Here is a 27,813-nt window from a genome sequence, read left to right on the forward strand (position 1 = left end):
AAAAAACTAAAAACTTTCATTTGCTTCTGTTAATTAACAGTTCTGTTAGTTAACAGTGGGGGCAACAACAGCGACTAGTACATGTGGAAGCAGCATAACATTTTCAACCCCAAATTGAGCGCCTGTGGAGAAAATTGCCCGTTTTTCAGTGTCATTTGGCAGAAAAATCGATTCCCTCGCACACACTGGGCCACTCTGGGCAGGTTGGGCAGAAATCAGAGTACAAACCAGCCGAGCAGCGCGACCGAGATGACCCACTTTTCGGTTTTCGCACTGGAACCCAACTGCTCTACCAAACTAAATTAAATGTGCAAATCTATACGGAGTTTTTTTTCTATTATTAGATTGCGCTATCATTAGTCGCATGTTTAATCGCGGAAATTATGTACAACTCGTAGTCGTAGTGTAAACTCTATGCATTTATGTGAATTCCCCAGCGCAAACGTGGAAGAGGAAAACAGGCGACCTGAAAAAGCAGCGAGCAAGAAGCAGAAGCAGAAGCAGCAAAAAAGGTTCGCATCCCGTTATGTCCCCCCGAAAAAAAAAAACGACTAAAAGATAATATTTCAATAATATAATAATCCATTAATCCGTCGTGATAAAATTAAACAAAAATTCTAATATGAAAATCGCATAATAAAACACATTTTTTCCAACTGCTCCCGGGTGGCACAAAAAAAAAAAAAAGGAAAAAAAGACCGTTATGCGAGCGAGCGAGCTGACGAAAAATTTCGCTCTACACCAAATGTTTTCCCAACAGCACCGCTGCTGCGTGAAAATTTTCATTTCCTTGATGGCTGGGAAAAATAGAAGAAAAACTAAATTCTCGCGTGTGTCAAAACCGAAAAGCAAGGTGCCTAGTGAAAAATAATATAATCTCATTCTTTAAAACAAAAAAGAAAATGGTTGGCCAGTGAAAAGTAAAAGTGTAAGCAAGCAGCATATCGATGGAGGAGGAAAAAGAGCAGTCGTCGTAAAATTATACTCTCCCACACACACACACACACACTCACTCACACACACCCACATACTGATGCACATACATTCGTAAAATATGCAAATTCGAGTAATCGCACAAATACCAATGCAAAGGGAAACACTGAATGAAAATGAAAATTTCGGTCAAAAATTGTCGTATTATTTGGTATTACTTGTCGAGAAACAGTGTGAATAGATAAAATCCTGTGACAAGGACTTTAATAAACTAATGAACTGCAGTTGCTCAAAAATGGGCGCCAATACTGGCACACTAATACACCCAAAACAGACTCATATCCGTATATTCCCTCGTAGGCAAGTAAGTAGATGTAAATGGCCACCGAAACTAGAGCAGCACCACTACCACTACCAGAACCATATCAGCGCAGTGGCAGGAGCGGCATGTGTCGCATGCCTGCCTCTCTGCAGTGTTGCCTACTCTTTGGGGCATCATATATCAAATTAAAGTTGCAATATTTGTACTCTTTATCATATTTCAGTATTCCACGAAGAATAATGTGATTGCATAGCTGGATATAAATAACAAAATATTATAGTTATGATAATAGATAGTCATTAATGGGTTTAGCATTCATTATTTAATGGATTATGATCTCAAAGAGTGCAAATTTTGAAATACTTAACCACAAATTTAACTCTAAAAGTCAAATATGGTGGGAAAATGGCTAACTTGGCATTTTCCCCCAAAACAATTCATATTCAAAAGCTGCCAACAGCAGTAAGTAGTGCTGCGGCAGCGGAGCGGATGAACGAAAAGTCCCAGTTTCTGGCTCTGGGGGCGGTTCTGACACTTGCCTCGGCCTGCGCAACAACAGTGTTAAAGTTGTTTGCTGCTGCGTGCGTAACACAGCTATTACATACAACCCACACACATGCACAGCTCCAAGCTGGAGCTTCAGCTGGGGGAGCTGAGGTGGCTGGGGGCATGGCAGAGTTGTGCTCTGGGCTCCGCAGAGAGTGGGCAGGTATTTGGCGTGCGGTTGGCTACCTTCTCCCGCCCCCTCCAGGCCCGCCAACCAAAAACGCCCGGAGTTGGGTCCGGGTAGGTGAAGGTGTAAGTGTTCTCCTTCGTGAACGACAGCCGTAACAGCAGCAACTCCGGAGCTCGGAGTTCCACTTCCACTCCCTTCAGTCCATGTCCCTGCCACCGTTCAATGGCAATTGCTTCTGATTGAATTTCGACGTTTCATTTGGCAGCTCTTTGTTGCTGCCTCTTACGCACTTTGTTTATATTTATGAGACGCAGCGTTTAGCTTTCAATGCAATGATCCCCAGTCACGCTCTCGACATAACCCAATCGACCCAAGTTCAGTGTTGGGATAATAAGTTGGCTTCTGATGTTACTACTGCTTAAGGACTAAAATACTACAACTACTTAGTCCTTATATTCCAAAGTATTTTAAGATACCAGCTATAGAGGAATAGAGTTTCTTGGAATTTAAATAAATTGTATTTCATTAAAATTTCTGATGTGGTATATGAATAGCTTAAGTTGGAACTCACGTCTAATAATAGATAGATGGTAGACTCTTTCAAAAACATTTAAAATATGTTAAAAAATGTACTTAAATTTCTTTTATATTATTATATAGATGTTATATGGACTGACAATTCTTAATTCCACTTTTAATAAATAAATAAACAGACAGAAATAAAATAAACAGACTAAGTGTTTCCATTTATTTTCATTTTTGGTTTGAAGAGCCTTTAAAGAGGTAGCTGGAATCATCACTAAAACAGATAGTTGCTAGGATAGGAGGTTAGTTCCTAATCCTTAAAAAAGAAATGCACACTTTTTTGGCTATTATTTTGGCCAGGATTAATCGTTGGCTGTGGCCAATTTTGACATATGGCCATCATTCATTGATTTTTGTGTGCTGGGAGGCAGCCAAGCTGCTACCATGGTTGAGTGGCCGCATGAGATTTCCCCTCTCAGCTGCCCCACCGTCCTCTTGAAACTCACATAACTGCCATGACGCTATATATACAGTGGTTTATATATATTTTTATATATATATATTTTTTTAGCGACAAAATTCGTGTGCACAGTCACACTGGGAGTGTGTGTGTGTAGTCGGCTATAAATAGGCGAGATAGTTTTGCGCTCGTGTTCTTGTTTTGCCTTTTCCTTGGCTCTGCGATTGAGGTCAGACCATCAGAAGGATAATGAACTTTCCCAACATCTCAAATGTAATTGCACGACTTTAAAAACTTTCTGTTGCCAGTGTTATTTTAAAAAGTTTCCCCAGCTGTCTTAGGCTCGAGGTCGCTTTAGTTTTCACTTCTGACTATTTATTCATTTATACAAGTCCTGGAAACATTCCCCCATAGCCCATAGTCCTTAGTCCTTAGTGTTAATTGCTGCACTTAGTAGCATTTAATTGTTTTCAGCTTTGCTTGAGGGTGCAAGTATTCCATTAATTAAATATCACTTTGCAGAATTCTAAATTGTTGAAGTATTTTGATGGGAAATTGAAAGAAATAATGTTTCTTTTTTAAGGTAAGGTTGTCGTTTTTTAAAGGAATATTTATTTTTGTAAAAACAAAACTTTTGTAGTCTCTCTGGAAATGTATTTTGAAGTAAATCAAGTTGACACTCGAAAAGTTGAATGGTGGGAAAAGTTTTGAAATTAGTTTGTCGCAGTTGCGAGTCCAATAAAAAAGTTGTCATAGCTGCTTGCCATCGCAGAGTTCAAAGTTCTGCTTTAATTACTACTTTTTACATATCCAACTTGTAGCCTGGCAAATGATTTGTGTGTAAAATTACGCATACGCCGCGTTGTGCGGAAATAGAGATATTGAACTGATGGCCCTTTTTTCCGGCCCGGCTCGGTACGGCCCGACCCCAGCCGCTGCTATGGGAATGAATGGGAATTTTCCATTTAATTTACTCCAATGGCCGCAACGACTTTGGCCAGAATGTGGGTTAATAGAGTGTAAAGCAGCACCAGGCCGCAACCCAGTTTCTGGCGGTTCGGTGGGTTCGTTGATACGCCTCCCTGAGAGGTTGCCGTGGCGAGCAGGCCCACGGCTCTGGTTCTGGCTCTGGCTCTGGCTAATCTGCACTTTAAGAACTCATTAAAATTTCAAGCCGTCTGACAACAGCCATAGATACTGCTACCCGATGGTCTTCACACTTTTGAAGTAAATCATATATTTACAAAAATTACTGCAAAGTTTCTGTACACTTTGGTAATAAAATTATATGCTCTTTAGGTTGTTAACAATATGATAAGACTGCTGTGAGCTCAGTCATTTAATTAATTAATAGCTGGCATAATTTTTTACGGTGTTTTGGGAGGCTGGCAAACAATTCGCCTGTGACGTAGGCTCCCTCCGCCGAATGCGTGTGTGAGCGGGTGGATAAATGGTGCCAAGCACTGCTCAAGCCCCCGAAAGTGTAAGCGGCAAGCGGTGGGGAGCTTAAAACAGTCACCGACAGGCACAGACAGACACTAGCGCGGAGTGGGCTCGGGCGGGAGTGGGCTTAGAAAGGACATAGGAAGTTAAAAGTGGCTGATGTGGGAGCTGTTTTCTTTAAAGGCAAACAAGGAAATGACAGCGGCCGGATAGCAATCTAAGGCTTTGGTCGAACAAAGCACACGCCGAATATAAAAAAGTGCTTAGCAAACAAAAAACTACAGAGAAAAAAAATAATTTTTATGAGAGAAATTTGTCATGCGAATATATAATATATACATAACTCTATGTAAATATTAAAATAACTATTAACTAAACACATTAAGTATTTTGTTGAAATTTTTGTAATTCTTCTTTTTTTTACTCCCCCTGTTATGATATTAATTAATTTTTGGGGCATTCTTGGTGTGTTTGTGTGTGTAAAATTATGATAATGACAAAGGTCTTTCGCCCACATCTACTTCAATTGCGAAATGCTTGCAATGCGCTTCATCATAATTAAAAAATCCTGCGGCCTACATGGAGGACTTACATTTGTTCCCACACGCACACCCACACACTTTCCCCAACAGAGGCATTTACAGTGACCGTTAACAGAGGAAGTGCTGTTAACGAACGAACATCCTCTGCACATGCGCCATTTTGGGGGTTCGTGCTCTCTCTCCGAGGGGAAATTTTCTCTTGGTGGGGAGATAGCCGACTTTTTCGCATCCCTGTTTCCCACGCAAGGAGAGCTGGGAGAAGTAGTGCGATTAACAGCAGAGCGCAGTAACAGTAACAGATGTATTTGTGTTTCTAGCTGTTGTTGTTGTGGCTGCAGTTGTAAGACACACACACACACACACACACACTTAAAAGCGACTACCCTGCACAACAGCAACTAGTGGCCGTGCTTTCGTATTTCCCGTTTCTCTTTCACATTCACATTCAAGTTGAGCTGCACTGCGGTCGCGCCAGTGAGTACTTGTACTTGTAATTATTTTATTATTTGCAACGGCCAAAGTGTAAAAGGCCAAGAAATAGTGCTACTCACTAACGATTTAATTAGCGATTTAATTAGTTAATGACCGTGATTGCGAGCTTCTTTGCACAAAGCATAAAACACACCCACACATAGAAGCGCAAACTAGAGAGGTGGGTGCATTTTATTTATTCGTTTTTTAAAAAGACAGTGCAGTGCAGTGCAAGTGAAGGGCGTACGGAAAATATCAAAGGCTTCGGGCTGGCTCCGGTTAAATGCTGTCATGCAAATGCCCACCAATGGGCGGGGCCAGACCAGCACAGCCAGCAAAGCAACATCATCATCATCGGCACAGGATAAACGCTGTCATAGCTTTTAAATGTCAGGCAGCATCGCCCAGGCACATCGGTCCATATAAACACTGGCATTGACAGACCACAGCCGAGGGAGTCAGTCGTGGTGGGTGGCAGGATGCGTGGGTGGCGGGGCGGCGGGGTGGCGAGGTGGTGGAGTGGTTTGGTCCTGCTTCCGTTCACTGCGAGCTTTGATGTATTAATAACAATTTATCGATGCAGCGCTGCTCCGGTAAATTGAATTCAATTTCGTATTTCCTGCATTTAATGATTGGATTAAGCTCAACGCAATGGAGGGAGAGTGCAGGCCATTCCCAGTTCCTGTTTTGCATTTCCTTGAATCCCTTCGAGTTTATAGAATTCGGGCTTTCCGCCGTCTAGACATCCTGGCGTCGTCTATTGTCTCAGTGACGATAGTAGTCGGGGAAGGCCTGTGAGTAATGCAGGATACCCAGTCGTATGAGTAATTTCACAGCAATGCAAATCGGAAAATCTTGCCCAAATAACTAGGCAACACCGGAAACTATCAGGACCATCTCATCGGGTCTGGTGGGCTGCTGTGCGTGGACATTAAATTCGGGCTGCCAGGCAATTAACCCAAAGTTCAAAGTTCGCACTGTCGAACTGACCCCACACGGACACGTGCGTGCTGCCCAGAGCTGGCTGGCTGGCAGCTGACCTATTTCCATACCCCAGCCCACACACTCACACTCCCAGATACATAAGCTCCGGGCCAATAAATAAATAAGAAACCAATGCCACGGACTATAAAAAATAACAACTATTTTCGTATCAGAGGCCGGGCCAAGTCAAGTGCCAGTTGAAGGGCTCAGCGCCAGTCCCAGTGATTTATATTTCGGCCATTCTCCTCCATATAATACTGACCAAATTGCGATTGTTCTCTTTTTCCAGTCGTCATAGGGGCAGCCACAGCATGCCGTACGAGTCGATGCACCATCATCAGTCGGCGGCCGCTGCCGTGGCCGCTGGCACCGCCCCCAACGGAATGCTGGACTCCCTCAGCCTGCAGCTGCGCGATGCAGAGATGCGGCGCACGGAGATCGAACGGGCGCATCAGGTGATTTATTCTAACCACACTAATAGCTTTAAATGTTATTCATAAATTTATAAAATATTTAAATAATCTAATAAGGAAACCCTGGCACAAATACGCAATTTGAGCGGTAGCGCACGTCCCGATGCCGAGGCGGTTGAAAATCTGCAATCGAGAGCCCGGGAACTTGAAAAGAAGGCAAGTTTAAAGTAAAATTTGACTGAAAGGATAGTGTTAAGTTATCCTTAAATTAAATGTTAGGTCGCTTTGGAAAATGTGCGCTGCGAGGAGCTGCAAATCGAACTGACTGCAGCTCTGAAGGCCAAGGCAGCTCGCTCGACGGTATCCGGAATGGGATGTGGGGCGTCCGGAGCCGGCGCAACTATTCCGACGTCAGCCAGCAGTTCCACCGTCACTTGGGCACCGACAATCAGTCACCAGGACCAAGGCTCCGAGATTGATATCATAATGGCAAAGATTGAGCAGGTGAGCTTAATATATAGTTGTATGTATAAGTTAAGAGACAAAAATGAATAAAATTGTATATAGATATTTATGAAAGTGACAAGGTACTCCTTTCTCGAAATACAGAAATGTGACAAGCAGATAAGGTTTAGTAGATGAATACTAATCAAAAATGTACATATCTATAGACGGCTTAAAAGATCGATAAAAGTTATACTTCGGGATGGAAATTTACTTTAGGTTGCGACATCTAAAAGCTAAACAATGTCCATCTCGAACTATAACTTCGAATCTTCGTATCGACACCACCCACCCACAAGTTCAGTTGTATGTATCAACGCAAACGGCAATTCCCGAATTCTGAAGTTGGGCAATGGGTGTGGATTAGTGTGGGTCTCTCACTCCTCCTCCGGTTGCTTGCTGGGTGTCCCCTGTTCCGGTTCCTTGCTGGATTTCTCCTGATCGGGGGGATCGTCGGCCAGTGCCTCATAGATGAAGCGGCTGATCTCCAACTGGCTGATCACCGAGTGACTGCTGGAGGATGCCTCGCCGTCGTCGATGCCCCTCGACAGGCAGGAGATGAAGCTCTCCAGGCTGCTCAAACTGGAGGCCCCACCAGAGGTGTCCGGATCTTGGTCCGGTTCCGGGTCCGGGGTGTCGGTCATCTCGAACTGGGTGCTGCTCTCGCTGGAATTGAGGGATCCCTGCTGGAGCATCGGATCAGCATTGCTGATCTGCAGCTGGCGGCGCATCTCCTCGTTCTCGCCGGTCAGCTGCCGGATGATCCGCTGGTTCCCCTCGCTATCGATCTCCTCCAAGTCGGCGGTCAGCTTCATCATCTGCAGCATGTGCTCGATGCGGGCGTCCTGGTCGTCGACTATCTTGCTCATTCCGCTCACGTAGCGCTCCCTCACCGCGTACGTATCGTCGAAAATGTTGCCATCACTATGCTCCCGATACTTGGACATAATGAGCTCAATGCCCTTCTGATACTCATCCACGGTGTTCCTCAGCTCCGCGTTCTCGCGCAGCAGCATCACTTGCTGATCGTCCTTGCTGTGCTCGGTCAGGTGCTTCAGGACCAGTTCGTCGCGATACTTGCTGCAGTTGACCAGGTCCTGGTTGACGCTCTCCCCGAGGCTTATCAGAGAATCGGTGGTGACCTGCATCTCATCCAATCCGCTGACTAACTCGTGGGTCTTCTTCAAAACTCCACCCAAGGTTCCGGTACTCTTCGGACCTTCCATCGATCTGGCTGTTGGGATCGCTTACGTTGAATTTGGAATTTTTCCGATCGAAACTCGATTCCTTGGACTTTTTTTGGGCCAGTTCAGGAAAGAAGCCAATAAGCCAGTAAAGTGAGGCCTACTGGATTTAAAATATTATTAATGTATGCTAATGGGGGGAATAGTTTTTTAAGGGTATTCCATGTAAATTTGAAGACATCTCAAGGAGTAACCTTTTCTAGGATAATCGCGTCCTGGCCGAACTGGAGCAGCCTCGCACATCGGCCAGCGCCAGCATGTCAGCATTGCCGCCCAGTTCCATGTTGAGCACGGTAAATAGCGAATTTAGAACCATATCAAAGAGTGGTAAGTACTGCCTCCATTATCCTTTAAGGATAACTAATAATTTAAGGGGTTTCCGTTCCAGAACTCGAAGAAGAACTGAACCGTTATAAAAGGGCCGTACTAGGCGGCTCCTCGGGCGGCGGCGGGGGGATGTCCGCGATGTCCTCCGGCTACTCGAGCCTGCCGCATTCGCTGGCCTCCACGCTGCCCAATGGCGGCGCCAGCACCAGCCTGAGCGGCACCAGCGTTGGCTCCCAGAGCGTGGCTGCCGCTGCTGCTGCCGCTGCCGCTGCCTCTGCCGCATCGGGGGGCGGTGGCATGGTCGGTGTCGTTGGGCCATCAGGTGGCCTCACATCCATATCGGCCCTGGTGCCCAATCCAATCAGCGGTATACCCTCGAGCCTGAGCAGTCACGGCATCCAGTCGATGCAGTACGGGGCCGGGCAGACGTCCGTCGAAAAGCTGTTGAGCGGAACTAGTGGAATCTCTGGCATTCCACCTCTGCCGGTAAATATTCACACGATGAAGGCTATGCCGACGGCATTAAGTCAGGTAAACCAACTATTTTCAATCACAATGAACTAACAACAGCAACAGCAACCACAGCCAAATAGTCGCTGCAATATTCAAATGTTTGATATTCAGTTTAATCGCGAATCGCGATCGATTTGCTTTGACGCTTGCCACATCTAGACTATGCGTTTTTAATGCAACATCAATATTTTTATAGACAATATATACATTTATGTGCCAATATGCAGATATATGCGATCCGTTTTTTGTACCCAATTAGCGATCATCTATAAGTATCAGCTTTATCGTTCGTTCGTTCGTATCGTTCGATGACGATCGTGTCTTTGTGCAAAGATCACACCATTGCGTTTTGTTGTAGTCTCATTACTGATGAAAATAAGCATTCACATACAATGCCATCCCCACACACACACACACACACCTGTACAACACCCAGTCACACTCACACACATACCCATTTCAGACTAGAGTATGAGTATTTTGAATATTTCTCCGAGTTCTTAATGCCTGCTTCCATTAAAGTTGTTTTCATTCCATCGCTTTCGCTGGCATGCCGAATATATCATCTATTGTATCACTAGTTTTGTAATATTATTGTCCTGGAAATATATAATTAGACTTAATCAAGTATGAAATATTTTCAGAAAGCGAATAAATATTTTTGAACTTTTGAGAAATGTTTTTTAAGACTCACACTTAAAATTCAGTTAAAAATCAATATATTTTAGTCCCTAAATGAGTTGTACTACTTAGTATTGTATGTCTTATTTAACATTTCAAAGTTCATAATATTTTTTATGGCATATACACATGCGTACTCATGCATTTGCGGCATATACAGACATACAAACATGGATTTTAAGTACCAACCTACCATATATCATATATGATTTTTTTACGCCATTGCGATTGAAAGCATTCCGTTACTTGTTGATTGACGTTTTTGATGGTGATGATTGGATGCTAGCTTGGATAGATAACTCCGCTTGGAAACGGCCTCAGATCATTGCAGTTCCACTAAATAGCCACTCATGACCAGCCGAAACTCACAACCAACATGTTCAGTTGTTCATGGTTCATGCATAGATGCCCATTTATGATGTTCTCCTAGATGCGTTTGCCACTCACAGTCGAATAAACGTCTTTCCTGTGATCTCTTTTTCCGTTTCACATGCTTTCTCTATCTTCCCTATTCTCTCTCTCTCTCTTTCTATAATTTCACTAATCAACATAATTAATGATGAATTCTGTGACCGTTCTCTTCTCCCCTCTGCCTGCGGCTCGGCTACGATTGCCGCGAAATCTATACAAAAAAAAAATCTATAAAATATAATAATGTCAATCAAAACTGATTTCTCGATCTATATGTATGTCTGCATCTGTATCTGTCACTCTGTATCTGTGTGTGTGTGTGCGTGATCCTATATTTGTGTAACTACTACACCTGTACAAAAACCACAACAACAAACACCCAACTCGCCATGTAAATTCCAAAAAAAAAAAACCAAAACCAAACTTGCAAACAAAATTCCAAATTTTGCAAAAAAACACCAAAAATCACACACACGGCAATCGAACTGAAAACTCTATTCGAATTTCGAATCGAACTTCAATCTGAATATGAATATGAATCGAACCGAGAAGCGCGGAACAATACAACTGTACAATTTGCAGAGCACAACCATGCCCCTCCTGTCACTCAACTCGCATAACCTGCCGCCTGCCGGCACGAGCAGCTACTCGGCCCTGGGCCTGAGCGGCGGACCCGCTGGCGTCGGCGGCACCTCGCTGACACACCCCTCCATGGCCAATCTCGGTCTGCTGGACACCGGTACTCTCCTGGGAGCCACCGGCTTGGGCGGCCTGGGCGCCGGACCTGGTGCCGGGGGGATTACGGGCGCCACTTCGCTGTACGGTCTTAGTGGCGGAGCAGCCGGTGCTATCGGCTCCTCGTATGGGCCACCCTTCCTGGACGTCGCTTCGAGCGCCTCGTACCCATTCACCGCGGCCGCTCTGCGTCAGGCTTCCAAAATGAAGATGCTGGACGAGATCGACATCCCGCTGACGCGTTACAACCGCAGCTCGCCCTGCTCCCCCATCCCGCCCAGCAACTGGGGCTTGGACGAGTTCACCGACGGTCTCAGCGTCTCCATGATGCACAATCGCGGCGGCCTGGCGTTGGGTGCCCTCGATCTGGACAGTGAGTATTGGTCACAGGACTTCTTTGGTTAATATTTATGTTTTATGATTTATCTTCCAGCCCGCAATCATGGCCTGAATGGAGCCAGTGAGCCGCAGGTCGATATGCTGGATATTCCCGGCAAAGGCCGCTGCTGTGTGTTCATCGCCCGCTTTCCCTACGATCCACCAGAGTAAGTTCCAGATATCATCATAGTAGTAGCTAACACACTTATAGTTTCATCAATTGAAGAAAAATAATAAATATTTTCATGTAGGGCTTTCTTTTTATATATTTCACGTCCAACAGGGCGGGTACTTGATTCCCCCAAGAGTATGCTACGAAAAATTTTTATTTACAAAGGAGGTTATGTTGAATTATTGCAGTTTTAAATTATAGATATTGTATCTAAAGAAAACATATTAAATTATATTCTAAATTCACCTCATCAATATCATAAAATTAAATTTCCATAATATAATATTTACTTATTCATTAATTTTTCTAAAAAGTATTTTTCAAGGAAGTATTCCAGCTATATATTTTCGTAACAAGCTATTATTTTTTTAATCCCCTAAAAAATAAATAAATATATAATTCAATAAAGGGGGAGCCCTATAAAATATCACATGCAACGAGGAAAATATAATTAATAGTAAAATATCCGATCCGTCCGATGACTTGTACTATTTTAAAATCCTTCCTAATACATCCATCTAACAACTTCTGTTCTACGATATATTCCAGAGCTTGTAGTAAATCCTCTCTGTTTCCTTATAGGGAGGCAGAGGGCGAGCTTTCCCTGTGCGCCGGAGACTACTTGTTGGTGTGGACTAGCGGGGAGCCCCAGGGCGGATACTTGGATGCGGAGCTGCTGGACGGACGACGTGGCCTGGTGCCCGCCTCCTTTGTACAGCGTTTAGTAGGTAAGTGGACCATTTTCGCATCGATTCTATAAGAATTCCTGTCAATGCTTACCGCTTCTGATCCTCTACTGCTATTTGCTAGGCGACGACCTCCTGGAGTTCCACCAGGCGGTGCTGTCGACTCTGCGAGACGCCGAGGACGGGTCGATGCAGTGCGACACCACTTCGCTGCCCTCCTTGCCGCCGCACAACCCATTGCTCACACACACCCACGAGGACCTGGCACGTTTGAGTGAGACGCACACCGATCTGGAGCACGACCAGGACGACATCAGCGACAATGGTAACTATTCACCCTCTCCTCGGGCCCTCGTTTGGCTCTCTCGTATTATAATCTTTTGGTTTTTGTGGCGATCCTCGAATGCGTCGCCGTGCATGGCATGAATGTGAGCATAAACGTCCAGACCCTTTACATTGTTAGCCCGTAAGGAACGCATAAACAAGCTTAGCACCGTTGCTAGCCATTGCTATATGATTTAGACGCCATAGACGCTTCTGCAGTAGTGGTTTGAACCGCCGGCTAATGTCACACTTCTTGCTCCTCCCCGCAGTTCCAGCACCCAAGCACTTGACGCTGGAACGGCAGCTGAACAAGAGCGTGCTCATTGGCTGGTCACCGCCGGAGCCAGTGGGCTACAACCTCATCGACAGCTACCACGTCTACGTGGATGGCGTGCTCAAGGTCACCGTGAAGGCCAATGAACGCACACGCGCTCTTATCGAGGGCGTAGACTCCACGCGGGTGAGCTGCCCTTCTTAGAAAGCTAAGCCAAAATTACTTAAAATCAAGAATAAGCCTGGAGGATAAGAATAATAGGGAGTCTGTTTGAAACCCGAATTTTAATAAATCATCTCTGAATAAAATGTCCCCATCTTATTTATAGATGATTTATTTTTATTTGAATGGAAAGTAAGCATACCTTTGAAGTTAAAAATAAAAAATAAAATCACAATCCTCTCTCTTAAATATTTTATCATTTTTTTAAGGTTAGATTAAAGAAAGTATATCTAGTTTTTAATTCTTAATCTTAGTAATGAATGCATAGTCCTATAATAATCTTATATCATATTCATATTACTCTAAAATTTAAAGAAAAATGAAAAAATTTCAATGAAATCCGGCTATTATTCTTGATTTTATTTAATTTTCTATGTATCTTTTGGAAATATTTACTAATTTAAAATTATTACTATGCAGCCGCATCGCATCAGCGTGCGGAGCGTGACCCAGAACAGGCAGACATCCAGGGACGCCGCCTGCACGATGATCATCGGGCGGGACACCTCGCATTTGGGCCCCTCGGCGGTGCGCGCCTCGCACATAACGTGTTCCTCGGCGGTCATCTCGTGGCTGCCGGCCAACTCCAACCACCAGCATGTGGTGTGTGTGAACAATGTGGAGGTGCGCACCGTCAAGCCGGGCATGTACAGGCACACGATCACGGGCTTGGCGCCAAGCACCCAGTACCGGGTGACCGTACGCGCCAAACACCTGCGGGCCGTTGGCCAGCATGCGGGCAACGTGGCCCAGACGCCGGGCAGGCCCGGACAGGAGGAGGCACCCGGAGCCTATGCCGATTTCCGCACCCTCACCAAGGGTCTGCCCGATCCGCCGCAGGAGATACAACTTGAGGCCGGCCCGCAGGACGGTACCATTCTGGTGACATGGCAGCCGGTTAACAGGCCCACCTCGACTGGGCCTGTAACCGGCTATGCTGTGTACGCCGATGGTAAAAAGGTCACCGACATCAACTCGCCGACCGGCGACCACGCCCTCATCGACATCGGGAAGCTGGGCGTCTTCAATCCGCGTGCAGTCACTATTCGGACCAAGTCCCGCGACTCCCAGTCGGCCGACAGTGCGCCCATCTTGATACCAAGTAAGTGCTGGTGTTTTTTGGGGAGAGATTTGAGAGAATTGGCTTCTTGCCAGTTTTCCTTCTTTTGGGGAATATGTAATGCCAAGTAAAATAATTCAATTCCTGCCTTTGTAGACACTGTGCGCAATGCCGTGGCCCGCCGGGGACCAAACCAGATGGGCATGGGCCCGCAGCTGCCGCAGGGGCCGCACCAAATGGGCGTGCAACAGCAGATGGGCGTGATGCCCGGCCAGCCCGGCCAGCCGGGACAGCCGGGGCAGCACATGATGGGCCAGCAAATGGACCACGGGCAGTACGATCCGAATCAGATGCAACAGCAGGGCATGCAGCCGCAGCCCGGGCAGCCGGGTCATCAGGTGAGTGATCAGAGCAGGTGCGGCGCCTCGGAGTCCGCCTCGCGTACACTGTAAATAACGTTTTGTTTTGTGAACTCGTTTCGTTTTATCATTTCGATGCAATTGGTTGATAACTCTTCAAAATTATATTGTAATGTAAATCGAAAAGCGACACACCCACATCGAAGAATGTACATAGTTTAAACTCGTCTTGAACTCCAAAATACTTAACCATTCCGAATGCTACTCCACTATCCAAACACATCCAAAAAGAACTCCCCCCCCCCCCCCCCAAAAAATCGAAACAAAAATCTGCCTGTGAAAGCCGCGCACCATCAAAAAAGACTGAATCAGAACCCCCTCTCTATATATGTATATGTGACCCATTTGCATCACTCTTTTTCTTTATTCTCACCTCTATCTATCTCTTTCTCTGACTATCGCTCTGTCTCTTCTTAAGAGTTCCTTGTTACCTCTTTTCTTTTTTTCGGTCTATGCTTAAAATCCTATCTTATTGACTGCCTTTGATTTCAAATACTTTCCAACTACTATTTTCGGTCGATTTTCGTTGCCAATGAACCTATTATATACATACACTGAGAGAAATTGTTGAGACCACCGCACCAAATTCCCCCCCTAACGATAATCTCACACAATGATCTGCGAATCAGTTGAGTCTTCGGTTTCTGTGATAAGATCCAAAGCAATTGAACTATGACCTCTCCCACCCAAAATAACTTGTATGTATGTAATTTAATTTATTTTATTAAATTTTTTCTTTTTTTTTTTCTTTTAATTTGAAGAGAGTTTGAAAGAGTATGCAATTTTTGAATTATGATTTATTTGGGTTTTTGAATTCGTTCAAGTATAGTTCACAATTAGCATGTCTTAAAGTGCAGCAGCAATTACGAAATATTATTAAATCAAATACTAGCATAACTAAGATTTTGAACTTTGTTGAGTTGTTGAGATTTAAAAATAGAGTTTTAACTAATTATTGAGCCGAAATGCCAACAATTCTCTTAAGGATAACGCAATGCAACGAACAATTTTAAACAATACAGTACATATTCATTTTCATTATATGAAACCAATACCGAATACCGAATCTGTAAACGACAAACAGCCCGACGGAGGCTCCGGCTTGTTAGGTGGCCTGCTCGGTGGCCTCTTCTCGAAACCCACACAGAATCAAGTGAACCAGAATGTAAGTTTTACCCACAACATCTTTCACACACTCAGACACACTATGAAATCACCATACACACACACACACACACACTCTGTTAACCACACTAGCCATAAGTATCTGATATACTTGCCTCCAAGTATCTAGAAATATATTACGTGTTCGATGCATATTTTTTATCTAGAACTTGCGCTTAGCTCGATAACTTAAATGGATAAGCTTGTATACCGAAGCTAAACTACATATATGACAGCTCTTTATTTCGCCTTAGTTCTTAGAGATTTTTGGTTGAAAAATATTGTTGGTTTTGGTTGAAAAGTATCTAAGTTGTGCCTCTAGGGAAAAGCTATAATATCATTTTGGGTTCGTCTGTAAGTATCGTACAACAGTCCTAGAGATTTAGACTAATATCGATTCCTTAGGGTAAAAATGCATGCAATAATCCTCCATTAGTATTCATGATGGCTGGATATATGCTGAGTAATTCCTCACAGGATCGACGGATCTCTTCCCAACTGAAAAAAAAACATCTATTTGATTTCATGTGTAATCTTAAAACTCTGTAGTCCTCAATCGATCTGTGTAAACTTTCCTACCAAAAAAACAAACTATACATAATTATGTAAATATGTATCTAACTTAAAGTTGGTGATAGATGAACATGTATATTTAAAAACATAACACATATGCCACTGAAAGATACTGCCACAGATACCCAGACCACCCACATAGATACTCAAAGAAACTCGAAACCAAATCCGTATCTGTTTCCGTGCTTTCTTACTTCCGATAACATCCTTACCTTCTCATCTATACTTACTCGTATAGCTTTGTACTCGACTATCAGCTATAGATATTTGACTTTTTCATTCGTAATCGTATTTAGATCGTAATTCGCCATATATACATATACACAAACACACACATACTTATACAATTAAACACCACCAAGACATGAACACACTCAGCTTCCGTACTTCCCTAGTTGTCTAAAGAGAATCGCTATATGTAACCGCTAATGCAGATGCCTCCACTTGCTTAACGATTGAACCTCTCTAAAGACAATGTGAATGAAAAACAGAGTACAGATTAAGAATTGCAAAAAAAACACCCCCAAAAACAGAATCCAAAAACTAAAGCTAACAAAATTTTCAAATTCATTCAAATTGATTCAAATTCATGCGCGCTACGAATCTGCTACGAACCAACAACGAATCCCATCCAGGGCTACCAGTCGGGGGCACCAGGCACCCAAAGGGGCATGGTTCCGATCCCGGGCAGGCCGCAGGGACCACAGCAGCAGCAACAGCCTCCCTACGGACCCCAGGGTCCCATGGGCGGGGCCCGCTTCCGAGGACCAGTGCCCGGCCAGATGAACATGCAGGGTCAGCAGATGCAGGGCCAGATGCAGGGTCAGATGCCGGGTCAGATGCAAGGACAGATGCCAGGACAGCTGCCGGGACAGATGCCAGGTCAGATGCCGGGACAGATGCCGGGACAGATGCCGGGTCAAATGCAAGGCCAGATGATGGGTCCGCGCGGTCCACTCAACCAGCAGCAGCAACAGCAGATGCAGCAGGGTCAGATGATGCCCGGCCAGCAGCCCGGACAACAGCCGGGCCAGCAACCCGGCCAGCAACAACAAATGCCGGGCGCCCAGAAGAAGCCACGCTACTTCGTGGCCATGTTCGACTACGATCCCTCCACGATGAGTCCCAATCCCGATGGCTGCGACGAAGAACTGCCATTCCAAGAGGGTGATACGATCAAGGTAAGCCCATTGATCTTGATCTCTTTGATCCTTTGATCCCACACAGAACCACCAGACACTTTCCAGCAGCCAGAAGCCAGCAGAGGCGACGGTTACATCTCTCTAACTCTCCAGCACTTCTCCGACGGGCAATGGTAATCCGAAACCGAATCCGTATCCGTATCCGTATCAGATGCTACAAATTGGTTGCAATTGGATGCGATCGATGGCGACTGATTGATGACAGAAATTGGCTGCGCTTGCTTGTTGCGCTAATTGAATGAATCAGTGCATGTTTTTCCTTCGCCCCTTTTGCCCCCAGAATCGTTGAGATACCCCCCAATTGACCCTCGACCCTTTTGACCCCGACTCACCCCCCACTATCTAACCATACAGTACTCAATATCCACCAAGTAGAAGTTGTTCTCTCTTCTAATAGTTCCATAAATACTCGTTAAGTTAGCGTTATGCACTCAATACACTTACAAATACAAATAACCACCTCTATAAGTACGGGTTTAAGCCAATCACTAATATCTGGATTTTGTACACCTTCTGGTCCCCACCGATCTCTATGCTCCGTTCCATCTAGGTCTTTGGTGATAAGGACGCCGATGGCTTCTACTGGGGAGAGCTGCGTGGCCGCCGAGGATATGTACCGCACAACATGGTCTCCGAGGTGGAAGATACCACCGCCCCCATGACGGCCGGCGGCCAAATAGCCGGTCCCATGGGACAGGGTGTGGGCCAGGGAGTGGGCCAGGGCGTGGGCGGCACCGCCCAGGTGATGCCCGGCCAGGGGGCACCGCAGCAGAGCATGCGGAATGTGAGCCGCGACCGCTGGGGCGACATCTATGCGAATATGCCCGTTAAGCGGATGATCGCTCTCTACGATTACGATCCCCAGGAGTTGAGTCCGAATGTGGATGCCGAGGTATATACGATTATTCAAGATAAAATCATATTATATTTAATGAATAATAACACTTTTTAAAGTTATAATTCGAATACTAATGTCCTATTGCGCCCACATGGCGGATGATTAATTTTTTATGTAAAGTTCTTATTCATTTCATTTTTTTTAATATTATTGAAATATAATTTCAACGAAATTTGTATGGAAAATAAGGGCTTTAAACTTTAGAGTCTTGATTAGTCAAACTAGAATGTTCACAGGGCGTATGCGTAATATTAAATGACTAACTAAAAACATTACTCATACGCCATGTATTCATACGATTCATTTTTCTTTCTAAAAATTATTTATCTCAGTTTTAACCATTAATTAATTCCCTAATTGTTCTTCACTTACAGCAAGTGGAATTGTGTTTCAAGACGGGCGAAATCATACTCGTTTACGGTGATATGGATGAAGACGGTTTCTATATGGGCGAACTGGACGGTGTGCGGGGACTGGTGCCGTCAAACTTCCTGGCGGATGCGCCCGATCAGTACAACAACCAGATGGGTCCGGGCGGAGTCGGGGCAGGCAGAGGCGGGCTGAGCCAGAGGGGCAGGGGCCAGGGTCCCGGTGCGAGGGGCCCGCCGCCGCCGCCGAGGGACAACATGATGCCCGGCATGGGCGGGCAGCGCGGCCAACCGGGCAAAAGTAAGTAGGCTTTGTGAAGATCGAGGTGACCAGTTGAATTTCGCATATTTTTTGGTTTTAGTTTCGTTTTACTTTCGTGTGTCTCTATTTTTATTGCGCTTGAGTTGAATACGAATTAACCAGTGATCGAACGATTATGAACTAACTAATTATGCGAATTTAAATCACGGGCTTAACCAGAGTTGAGTTTTTCACGTTTTTGGGTTCCTTTTCGGTTGATTCGTTTTCAAAATCTGAAAGCCAATACTACCAAAAATAATACAAAAAAACTACAATACTCTTTAATATCGAAACCACTTTATAAGATGAATAACTATGCAGGTTCTTTCAGACTACATAAACAGTTCCACAAGCGGGATAATATATATATATATATTATATATATAAATATGAATATATATATACCTATACTATAGCAATCCATTTTAGTTGAAATATCCCAAATCTTACTTTTCGTTTTGGTTTCGTTTGATTTCGAAAACCCTTTTGATACCCAACGATATATAATATATTACAAATCAGCGAACACAGAGAATATTTCACTCTTTCTCTCTATCTGTCTTAACTCTCTATCGCAAAATTTCAAATGAAACAAAAACAGATACAAGTTGAATACAAATCTAAATTCTAATTTTGAACGCCGCTAATTTGATTTCCATTTCGATTCCGAGCGAACTTTTGTACAACTCTTTTCTCCCATTTTCTTAATATATATTTAATGCGATTTTGTTGATGTACAAATAAAGTTATTTCCAGCACCAATCAGTTCAATATTTCCAACTTTATGCCTATATAAATATTACCTCTTCTTTATTTTCGTACGATTTCTTTTGTTTGGTTTGGATTCAAATGATATAATTCTAATCCAATAAAAATATACAATAGATAGTTGTTGTTCTTGTTGTTGTACACACACAATATAAAGTATTTCTTAATCATTCATTGAAGCCTTCATTGAATCATTGAATCAAATCGGAAACTAAATTGCAATTAAAAAAATAATCAGAAGAACATCATTCAGGCGCATTAAGTCATCTCCTATTTCAGTTTCTTTTTCTTAAATTTTTAAAATTGTACATATGCCTTCACCTAGCTTTCTTTCAATTGTCTGTACAAATCTTATATTTTTTTCTTCAAATCTTTACTGGTATCCTGTCTACAATTCTCTTCCTGTCTTGCGTGCCTCTTTATAGCCTTGTAAAAATCTAGATGGTCTCTTGCATGTTACTCAAAGTAATTTTGAAACAATATTTATTTTGATTCGTTTTATTTGGTTTTGGTTTGAGTTTTAGTAAAGCAATTGTTTGCATTAAGAATACAAAATACTTGCACCTGATTGCCGAATGAATTGATTGCCTAGCTGATCACCTGTGAGCCAAAAGTCTGTGAATGTGCATTAACCCAAAAGCCGAAGAAGTAGTAAAGTCACTCCAAATGCCTCTAAATACTGACGAAGATTCTGTGCAATCGACGAACGATTTTATCCACTCGGAGCCAAGGTCTCTAGGGAACAGAAACGTGAGATTACTTCCAAGCTTCAAGTCCTTTCAACCATCATCCCTGGGTACCGGAGATCCAATATCCGGTTCGAGTCCCCTTGTATCCGTATCCTTGATAACGTTATACGAGTACGAGTATCTGCTTTTCGAATTAAAAAACTAAACACATTTCTTTTAGCGTTGTTTCCTCTTGTTGATTTTGAATTTCTGTTCGTTTTTTGTTAACTTCTTTCCTTCTGGTTTCTGAATGTTGGTCTTGTTTGTTTGCCAATTAGCTTCTTTGACATATATTTGATATTTGTTCATTTTTGTTCAAGATATAACAACAAAAACAACAACAGCATCAGTAAGGGCTCCAAGCACCAAATCCAAAATATGAAATAAAAAATATATGAATTTGCAAAAAAAAAATACGAGCAGTATCTCTCTCTTGTATTTAATGTACATTTTTATTGTAAAATACTAAACTTGAATTTTCAATCACTTTTTTCCTATATTTAACTACTTATTACTTAGCCATATGCCATAATAATATGTAATAAGCTGATTAAGTGCCCGTCCAAATGCTATATATTTACCAATCTCTATCCAAAAATAATTGTACAATGCATACGAATGCTTATGCAATTGCCACTAAAGAACAAAACTCTGAATATGCAATTCAGAAACGCCCAGAGCTCCCAAAACTTTGGAGCTGAATAGGGCAACAATTCGTAAGACAAGCGAAAAAAAGGTAATATTGAATAAACACACTTTTGATATGATTACGTCTGGACCAGTAACAACAATCAAATCGTATGCAATCTATTAACTTAACTCTCTTTCTGTCTTTAACCCTCAACTAATCTAATTCGATCTGATATCTTTTGGCGCCTTTTCCTCTTCATTTTGTTTATGACTTTGCGCAACAAAATTTAATAAAAAAAAAATAATAAATAAATAAAACAAAACATACTTTCGAAAAGCCCGTATTATACTAACATATATTTGGAAGTGATTTTGTGAGTCCCGAGTCTAGTTTTGGATGTTTCAGTTAACCCTTTTTTACTTTGAGTTGTCCATTGATTTGTTCGTGAACTGCGGTGAATTATATAGAGAAAGAAAGTCCTGCGCGCTAAAGAATTAATGTATATGTATCGAATCTTGAAAATTCTTGAATTCAGGAACAGTTTTCGAACAGGCAGCTTCAGCAGACTTAACCCGAAAATATAGAAATAAAAACTCTCTGCAAATTGTACGCGTCTAAATTCCATATTTCGATTGGTTTAGTTTTTTAAATTTTTGATTACTTTCTGTTCGATTTGAGTTAACGATTAAGATTACGATTTTTGGTTAGACTACTACAACTTCTTTCAAATAATTTTTTGTAATGGTCTGCTGTGGTAAATGTGAAGTCTTTATGTTATATTCGTTGCTATAGATGCTCGCCCTGCTTCCCCTACACTGTTAGACAACACGGGCCATCCTGCCCCCGATCACCAAACGCAGGTAAATACTCTTTCTCTTTTGTTTCACTTTTTGATTTGATATAACGAACGTATGAAAAGAAAGAAAAATATTAAAGATATACCTACAATATTTTCGTTTGTTTGTGAAGGCTAAATGCTAAAGCTAATTTTATAAAAAAAAAAAGAGTTAAGATTACACCCCAATGTAACCACAACAACTGTCCACCCAATACCCTATTCTACTGCTACAATATTATTATTATACAACAACAGTTACAACTACTACAAGCTATGTCCTGTACCTTAAACATAAACCCATTACCCTTAACCTCTTACTACCTACTACCCTATTATCTATAGTTCACTTGCTATCTCTCTGTCCATCATTAATTTTTCGGTTCCGATTCTCGGCCCAGCCAAAAGTCATTCAGTAGATTCCAGATACAATTATCCCGACACTCAGACAGAGGAGGAACACGCTATATCTTTCCTGCGACCTACTGCCTATCGCTTCGTTTATTCGATTTATTCGATTGTTCACTGTTCCGTCTCTTATTCTTTCACTATCTCTGTGTCTATATCTCCTTAACATTCTATATCTCACTCTGTCTATATGTATGTATGTACGTATATCCAACAAAGCTCTCAGATCAAATCCAATTCAAACGCTTACAGTACAGTACTTGAACATTCCGATTACGATAAATAACGATAAACCGATTAACCGATCAACCGATATATATATAAATATAGTACATATGTATAGCTAGCAACATGTAGTTAAACAACAACGACATTATAAATACCAATACATTGCAACCAGACTAAAGAGGCTCGTCCGTGTAAAGAAACTAACCCAAATATCATATCCTGTAATAGCCGCACTTCATGTTGGTGTAAAATACTCAAGAATCAGCTAACCAAAGATATATATATGTGTATAGTCTGTACATAATCTATAGCCAAGGAACATGAGTCAAACATCAGCAACAATTTCCACAGCAACATTCATTTACATCGACTTTGGTTTTCTTTGTCATTCACTTGTTTTCATAAACTTAAGGTATTATTTTCATTTTCTGTATAGTTTCATTCTTAAAATGCTATTTTTTCAAAACTTTCTTAGCCTACAGACTTTTCAGAACTAAAAAAGGCCAAAAGGTTACCCAATTGCTTACTTCCCAATTGCTCTGAAGTGATTTAAGATGATTCATTTCGAACGCTTTCGCTCTCAAATGCCAGCCAGCATCATAACTTTAAGCTTATGAAGTAAAGAGAATGGGAACATAGCTAGGTGTTATCGCTTCTGAATTAGCTTGAAGAGCAAACAAAAAACAAGTTTCGCAAATTGAGATAAATTAGACAAACCGAAATGTGTACAAATTGTTTTTTCACACACAGTATCCGAAACTCTTTATCTAAGAACTGCTAAATACCAGATACCAGATACCATATATGCCAGATACAAAATACACACTCAAGTAAACTTATTACTGATAAGATGTGATACATACCTATAAATATATATAAATATTTATCTATATATAAATACATTTTTATTTTCTTACTGGTATACGCTAATAATTATATTAATTGCTACTACTACTATATGAAATATTGGATGTAATGTGTACAAATTTCTATGTGATTCACTGTATGTGTAATTCTTTGAACATTTTTTTTTCAGTTTTCGGTTCAATCAATTGCATTTTCAGTTCGTCCCCCCGCCTCTTTCTTTTCATTTTAATTTGTTTAATAAATCTGTAATTGCTTTTCATTAATATCAACTCGATCCTTCCATTATGATTTCTTCGGTATGATTGCATCTAACTTTCGGTTTCTACAACGAAGAAAGTAACACCAAACCCCCAAACGAAAGCCAAACAGATCGTCAAGAACAGATTTATTTTGTTTTTATTTTGTTCATCAACTCGAAACTCGAACTCATCCAAGGTTGACAAGAGTCCCCCGATTATAACAATTATTTTTGGTTTCAATGATTGCCCAGACACGTTCACAACACACGCCCGCCGTCCAGTAAGTGGGTTGCATTTCACGCCTCATCCAGGTAGTGTAAATATTAGAGCCTTAGATATAGAACGTCCGATCCGAGAACGCATATCCTGGAGACACCCGAACCATGCCGAGAGATCTGTTGTGGGAATGCGTATTTTTTGAAAAGTTTTTGAGACATTTGCTTTTTGCCATGCAATCTCTTTGGTTCACCTTTGGCCTTAGGCCGATTAAATCGTTTTGAGTTGAACACTTTTAAGAAACGTTGCTAGTTCTACATACTTTTTCATTTTCCTCCCGATCAACGTAATGCTACTGTTACTCGTTTCAATTGAGGCCAGAAATCAAGTCTCCCAAGGGCCCAGCGTCCCTGGAGTTCTGGGTCCTGACAGCTCACGGATTTCATCGCCCAGCCAAGCACAATCTTTCATCCGCAAAGATTCAATTCGGTTTTTGACTAGCCACTTCTTAGTAAACAATAATAGTTTTCATTACTAACACCACAAAATAAATAACCATGTTCATCTCGAGCCACTCAACGCCTACTGCTCGAGGACGAGTTCAACTAACACCTAACTAGTTCGTTACGAAAACGCTAATCTTACTAACCTCCCGGCCTCTTGAGAGAATAACAATCCATGAAAATATTAAGAAACCCCATTATATACGTACAATATATATATATTTAATAAATTAGTTTGCCATTCGTTTATGCGACCCAAGCCTGACTGGAATCATGCCACTAACCTTTCTGTTTTGGTCCACTCTCTGGATGATGCCACCTTGCAGGGGATGATCGGTCGCGTTGGTAATGTCGGCATGCAGCAGCAACAGCAACAGATGCAGCAGCAACTCCAACAGCAGCAGCCGTACGGTCAGCAACAGACACAAATGGGACAGCAGCAGCAGCAACAACAGCAAATGGGACAACCTGGAATGATGGGTCAGCCAATGGGTCAACAGCAGATGGGTCAACAGCCCATGGGCCAGATGGGTCAGATGGGCCAAATGGGCCAGATGGGACAGATGGGCCAAATGGGTCAGATGGGGCAGATGGGTCAGCCGATGGGACAAATGGGGCAGCAGCAGCAACCGCCGGTGACGACGCAGGCGCAAACGGGTGGACTGTTCTCGGGAGCGACTAGCCTGCTCTCTGGTGCTACCTCGGCTGCCACCGGTGGTCTATTTGGGTCGAAGCAACCGCCCAAAACGGATCCAATGCAACCACCCGGGGGTGTGCAGCCAGCGCAGCAACAAGCGAACGCCTTCGGTGCCCAACAGCCGGGAATGCAGCCCGGGATGCAGCCCGGAATGCAGCCGGGAATGCAACAGCCGGGAATGCAACAGCCCGGTATGCAACAGCAGCAGCAACAACAAGTGCCACCGCAAGCCCAGGCTCCGCCGCAGGGTCCGGGCGCCGGCCTGCTAGGCGGGTTAAAGGGTATCGCGGCAGCGGCGCCCGGCGGCGATGTCTTGTCGAAAGGGAAAGATCTATTCGGAAAATTCGGGTTTGGCTTTGGCAAATAACCCCGGTCATTCCATAGGGTCCTGTTATATTATTCGTAGATTAGACTTATTATTACTATTATGATTATGATTATTGCTATTGATTACGATTACTAAGCTAATATAAAACAAAAAGAAAAACAAAAAAAAAAAAAAACAGAAAAATGAAACAAAACCCATACAGACGGAGGCGCAAATCCAATGCTAAATGTAAACCAATCCCCCAGTCCCTGGTGGTGGGCTGATGTGAAGGCTGTTGTCGATATGATACGGAACGATATGATATAGCGAAATGAAACTGCAACTAATAGAACTAATGATAATATTTTTTATTAATTAAATTGATAGAAATATTATGAGTGACCGGCAACAGCCGTAGCAGCGGCCCGACAGCCGGGACCGAGACAGCCACAAAACCGAACAAATTGTTGTAAAATTATTTAAAAAATTGCCAGTTAAGGTAACTGATAAAGATTCAACCCACTAACGGATAAAGCTCTATAAATCAAGCCAGGTTACTGACTAGAAACTCTTCGCCTACAGATACAGAACACATACTAGATACAAGACACACAGATATAACATATGCAGATGCAGATACAGATACAGATACGATACATATACATGGTGAGAGAGGAGGAGAGGGAGGAGATATATATTATATACATACATTATATTTACAATTATTTGTTAACGCACATTGTTAAATTTGCTACTGTTGCTGACCAGTTTATAAATATAAAAAAAAATCAAAGGAAAAGAATAAAGATAAAGCAAACACATAAGGTAAACTAAACCAAATATAAACATACATATATTATATGTATATATTTAAAATATATTGAAAACTAAATTGAGATACACTAAACAAATTACATTTATAAATCAAAAACAAAACAAAACAAAACAAAAACACAAATGAAACGTTGAGCAATGACGCAGAAAAAATACACATACATTGAAGTAAAAAACCAAAAAATAAAAAATAAATCGATATGATACATATTTACATATATACGCATATACTAAATACGATTTCGCATTCAAGCCAACCTCCAATCGGGCGCAATCCTCTACTTCCAAGGTCCAGTTTAAGATGAAGATATGTACTTTCCACTTTCCGCAGTGATATGCCAGATATATGCCAGAGACAGAGAGTTATACCAGAGCCGAAGCAGCCCCAACCGCAGACGTGATCCTTCGACTTCGACTTCTATTCTATTCTATTGCATTCTATTCTGTAACGTTCGAATACCCGAATTCTTTCAGTGTTTGATGTCCATAGAAGCATAATTGCGATTAATATATCAGTGTAACGTAAACAAAACCAAAGACCAAGAGAGATCTACTCCTACACACAAATATGAGATATCCGAAAAGTCATACACAAATACATATATAAAGTACTAAAGATCCTAAAAGATAAAATAAATTACAAAAAAAACCATTAGCGTTAGACGCAGGAGACATGTTCACTAAATTCGGCTTGGAGTAACTTTTCATACAAATATGTATTTTCTTTATCGTAATCGAGCCGCCCCTTGCTACATCTTCCTATTGCAAAACTACTTTAACTCGATCTTATCCAATTTATCAAACATACTCGGACACTTTCGATCGTTATTTTACTTGCTACCGATAGTTGCGTTCCTCTGGGAGAACTTTTGCTTTATCCTGTTCGAAAGAGTTACGAAAAAGATAGCCAATTATTTCCTAACGTTTCAAAATTGCTTTGACTCAGCTCCCATTAAACACAAAAAAACAAAAATACAAAATATTTAATAAAATTTATAAGAAAAACAAAAAAAAAAAACAAACACCCTAACACAGCATACATAAAGTGAAAACAAATACATCGCGTACCTCTTGCTTTACGAAAATACAAACATTCAAGAAATGAAAAGTATAAAGATAAAAGATAATTAAAATATACTAATGACGAAATTTACGAAAAAAATATATTTAACATGGCATATAGAGTTGCATATGTATATGTGCTTGAATGGCAAATAATTGTGAGCAAATGATTACTTTAAACGGATGCATAAACACACATAGATACACTGACACACATAGATACACTCACACTCACACACACACACTGTCACACAGTCAACTGCGC

The 27,813-nt window shown here is 42.1% G+C and overlaps 2 protein-coding genes across 12 annotated transcripts; one reads left to right on the forward strand and one right to left on the reverse strand.

Annotated features, from left to right (window-relative positions):
• On the forward strand, positions 1 to 27,523 carry LOC6501073 (peripheral-type benzodiazepine receptor-associated protein 1). 11 transcript variants are annotated; one of them, XM_014911396.3, is made up of 19 exons: positions 1 to 512; positions 6,646 to 6,811; positions 6,887 to 6,985; positions 7,049 to 7,273; positions 8,721 to 8,844; positions 8,906 to 9,375; positions 11,002 to 11,557; positions 11,618 to 11,729; positions 12,317 to 12,462; positions 12,545 to 12,745; positions 13,014 to 13,204; positions 13,661 to 14,342; positions 14,457 to 14,698; positions 15,804 to 15,884; positions 17,092 to 17,637; positions 18,209 to 18,550; positions 18,931 to 19,225; positions 22,145 to 22,212; positions 24,975 to 27,523. In XM_014911396.3, the coding sequence occupies exons 1-19, from the start codon at positions 415 to 417 to the stop codon at positions 25,710 to 25,712; spliced, it is 5,382 nt and encodes a 1,793-aa protein (XP_014766882.1). In that variant the 5' UTR covers positions 1 to 414; the 3' UTR covers positions 25,713 to 27,523. The 11 variants fall into 11 exon arrangements, with proteins under 11 accessions (XP_014766882.1, XP_032305912.1, XP_014766881.1 ...); XM_032450021.2 differs by having other exon boundaries at positions 11,032 to 11,557; XM_014911395.3 differs by having other exon boundaries at positions 8,906 to 9,330.
• Positions 7,322 to 8,625, reverse strand: LOC6499496 (FGFR1 oncogene partner 2 homolog). Its single transcript, XM_001954471.4, has one exon. It carries the CDS (start codon positions 8,497 to 8,499, stop codon positions 7,651 to 7,653), a length of 849 nt encoding a protein of 282 aa, XP_001954507.1. The 5' UTR covers positions 8,500 to 8,625; the 3' UTR covers positions 7,322 to 7,650.
• Positions 27,524 to 27,813: the final 290 nt, after the last annotated feature.

Source organism: Drosophila ananassae, chromosome 2L (genome assembly GCF_017639315.1).
Source record: "Drosophila ananassae strain 14024-0371.13 chromosome 2L, ASM1763931v2, whole genome shotgun sequence".
NCBI classification, from domain to species: Eukaryota; Metazoa; Arthropoda; class Insecta; order Diptera; family Drosophilidae; genus Drosophila; species Drosophila ananassae.

What these genes read in the sequence shown, in the direction of transcription:
- LOC6499496 (XM_001954471.4), bottom strand. Translation starts at nt 8,499, where the DNA reads ATGGAAGGTCCGAAGAGTACCGGAACCTTGGGTGGAGTTTTGAAGAAG.
- LOC6501073 (XM_014911396.3), top strand. Translation starts at nt 415, where the DNA reads ATGCATTTATGTGAATTCCCCAGCGCAAACGTGGAAGAGGAAAACAGG. An exon ending in AGGGCGTAGACTCCACGCGG is followed by an intron (nt 13,205 to 13,660) that starts GTGAGCTGCCCT and finishes ATTACTATGCAG; the next exon opens with CCGCATCGCATCAGCGTGCG. An exon ending in GTCCGAATGTGGATGCCGAG is followed by an intron (nt 18,551 to 18,930) that starts GTATATACGATT and finishes CTTCACTTACAG; the next exon opens with CAAGTGGAATTGTGTTTCAA.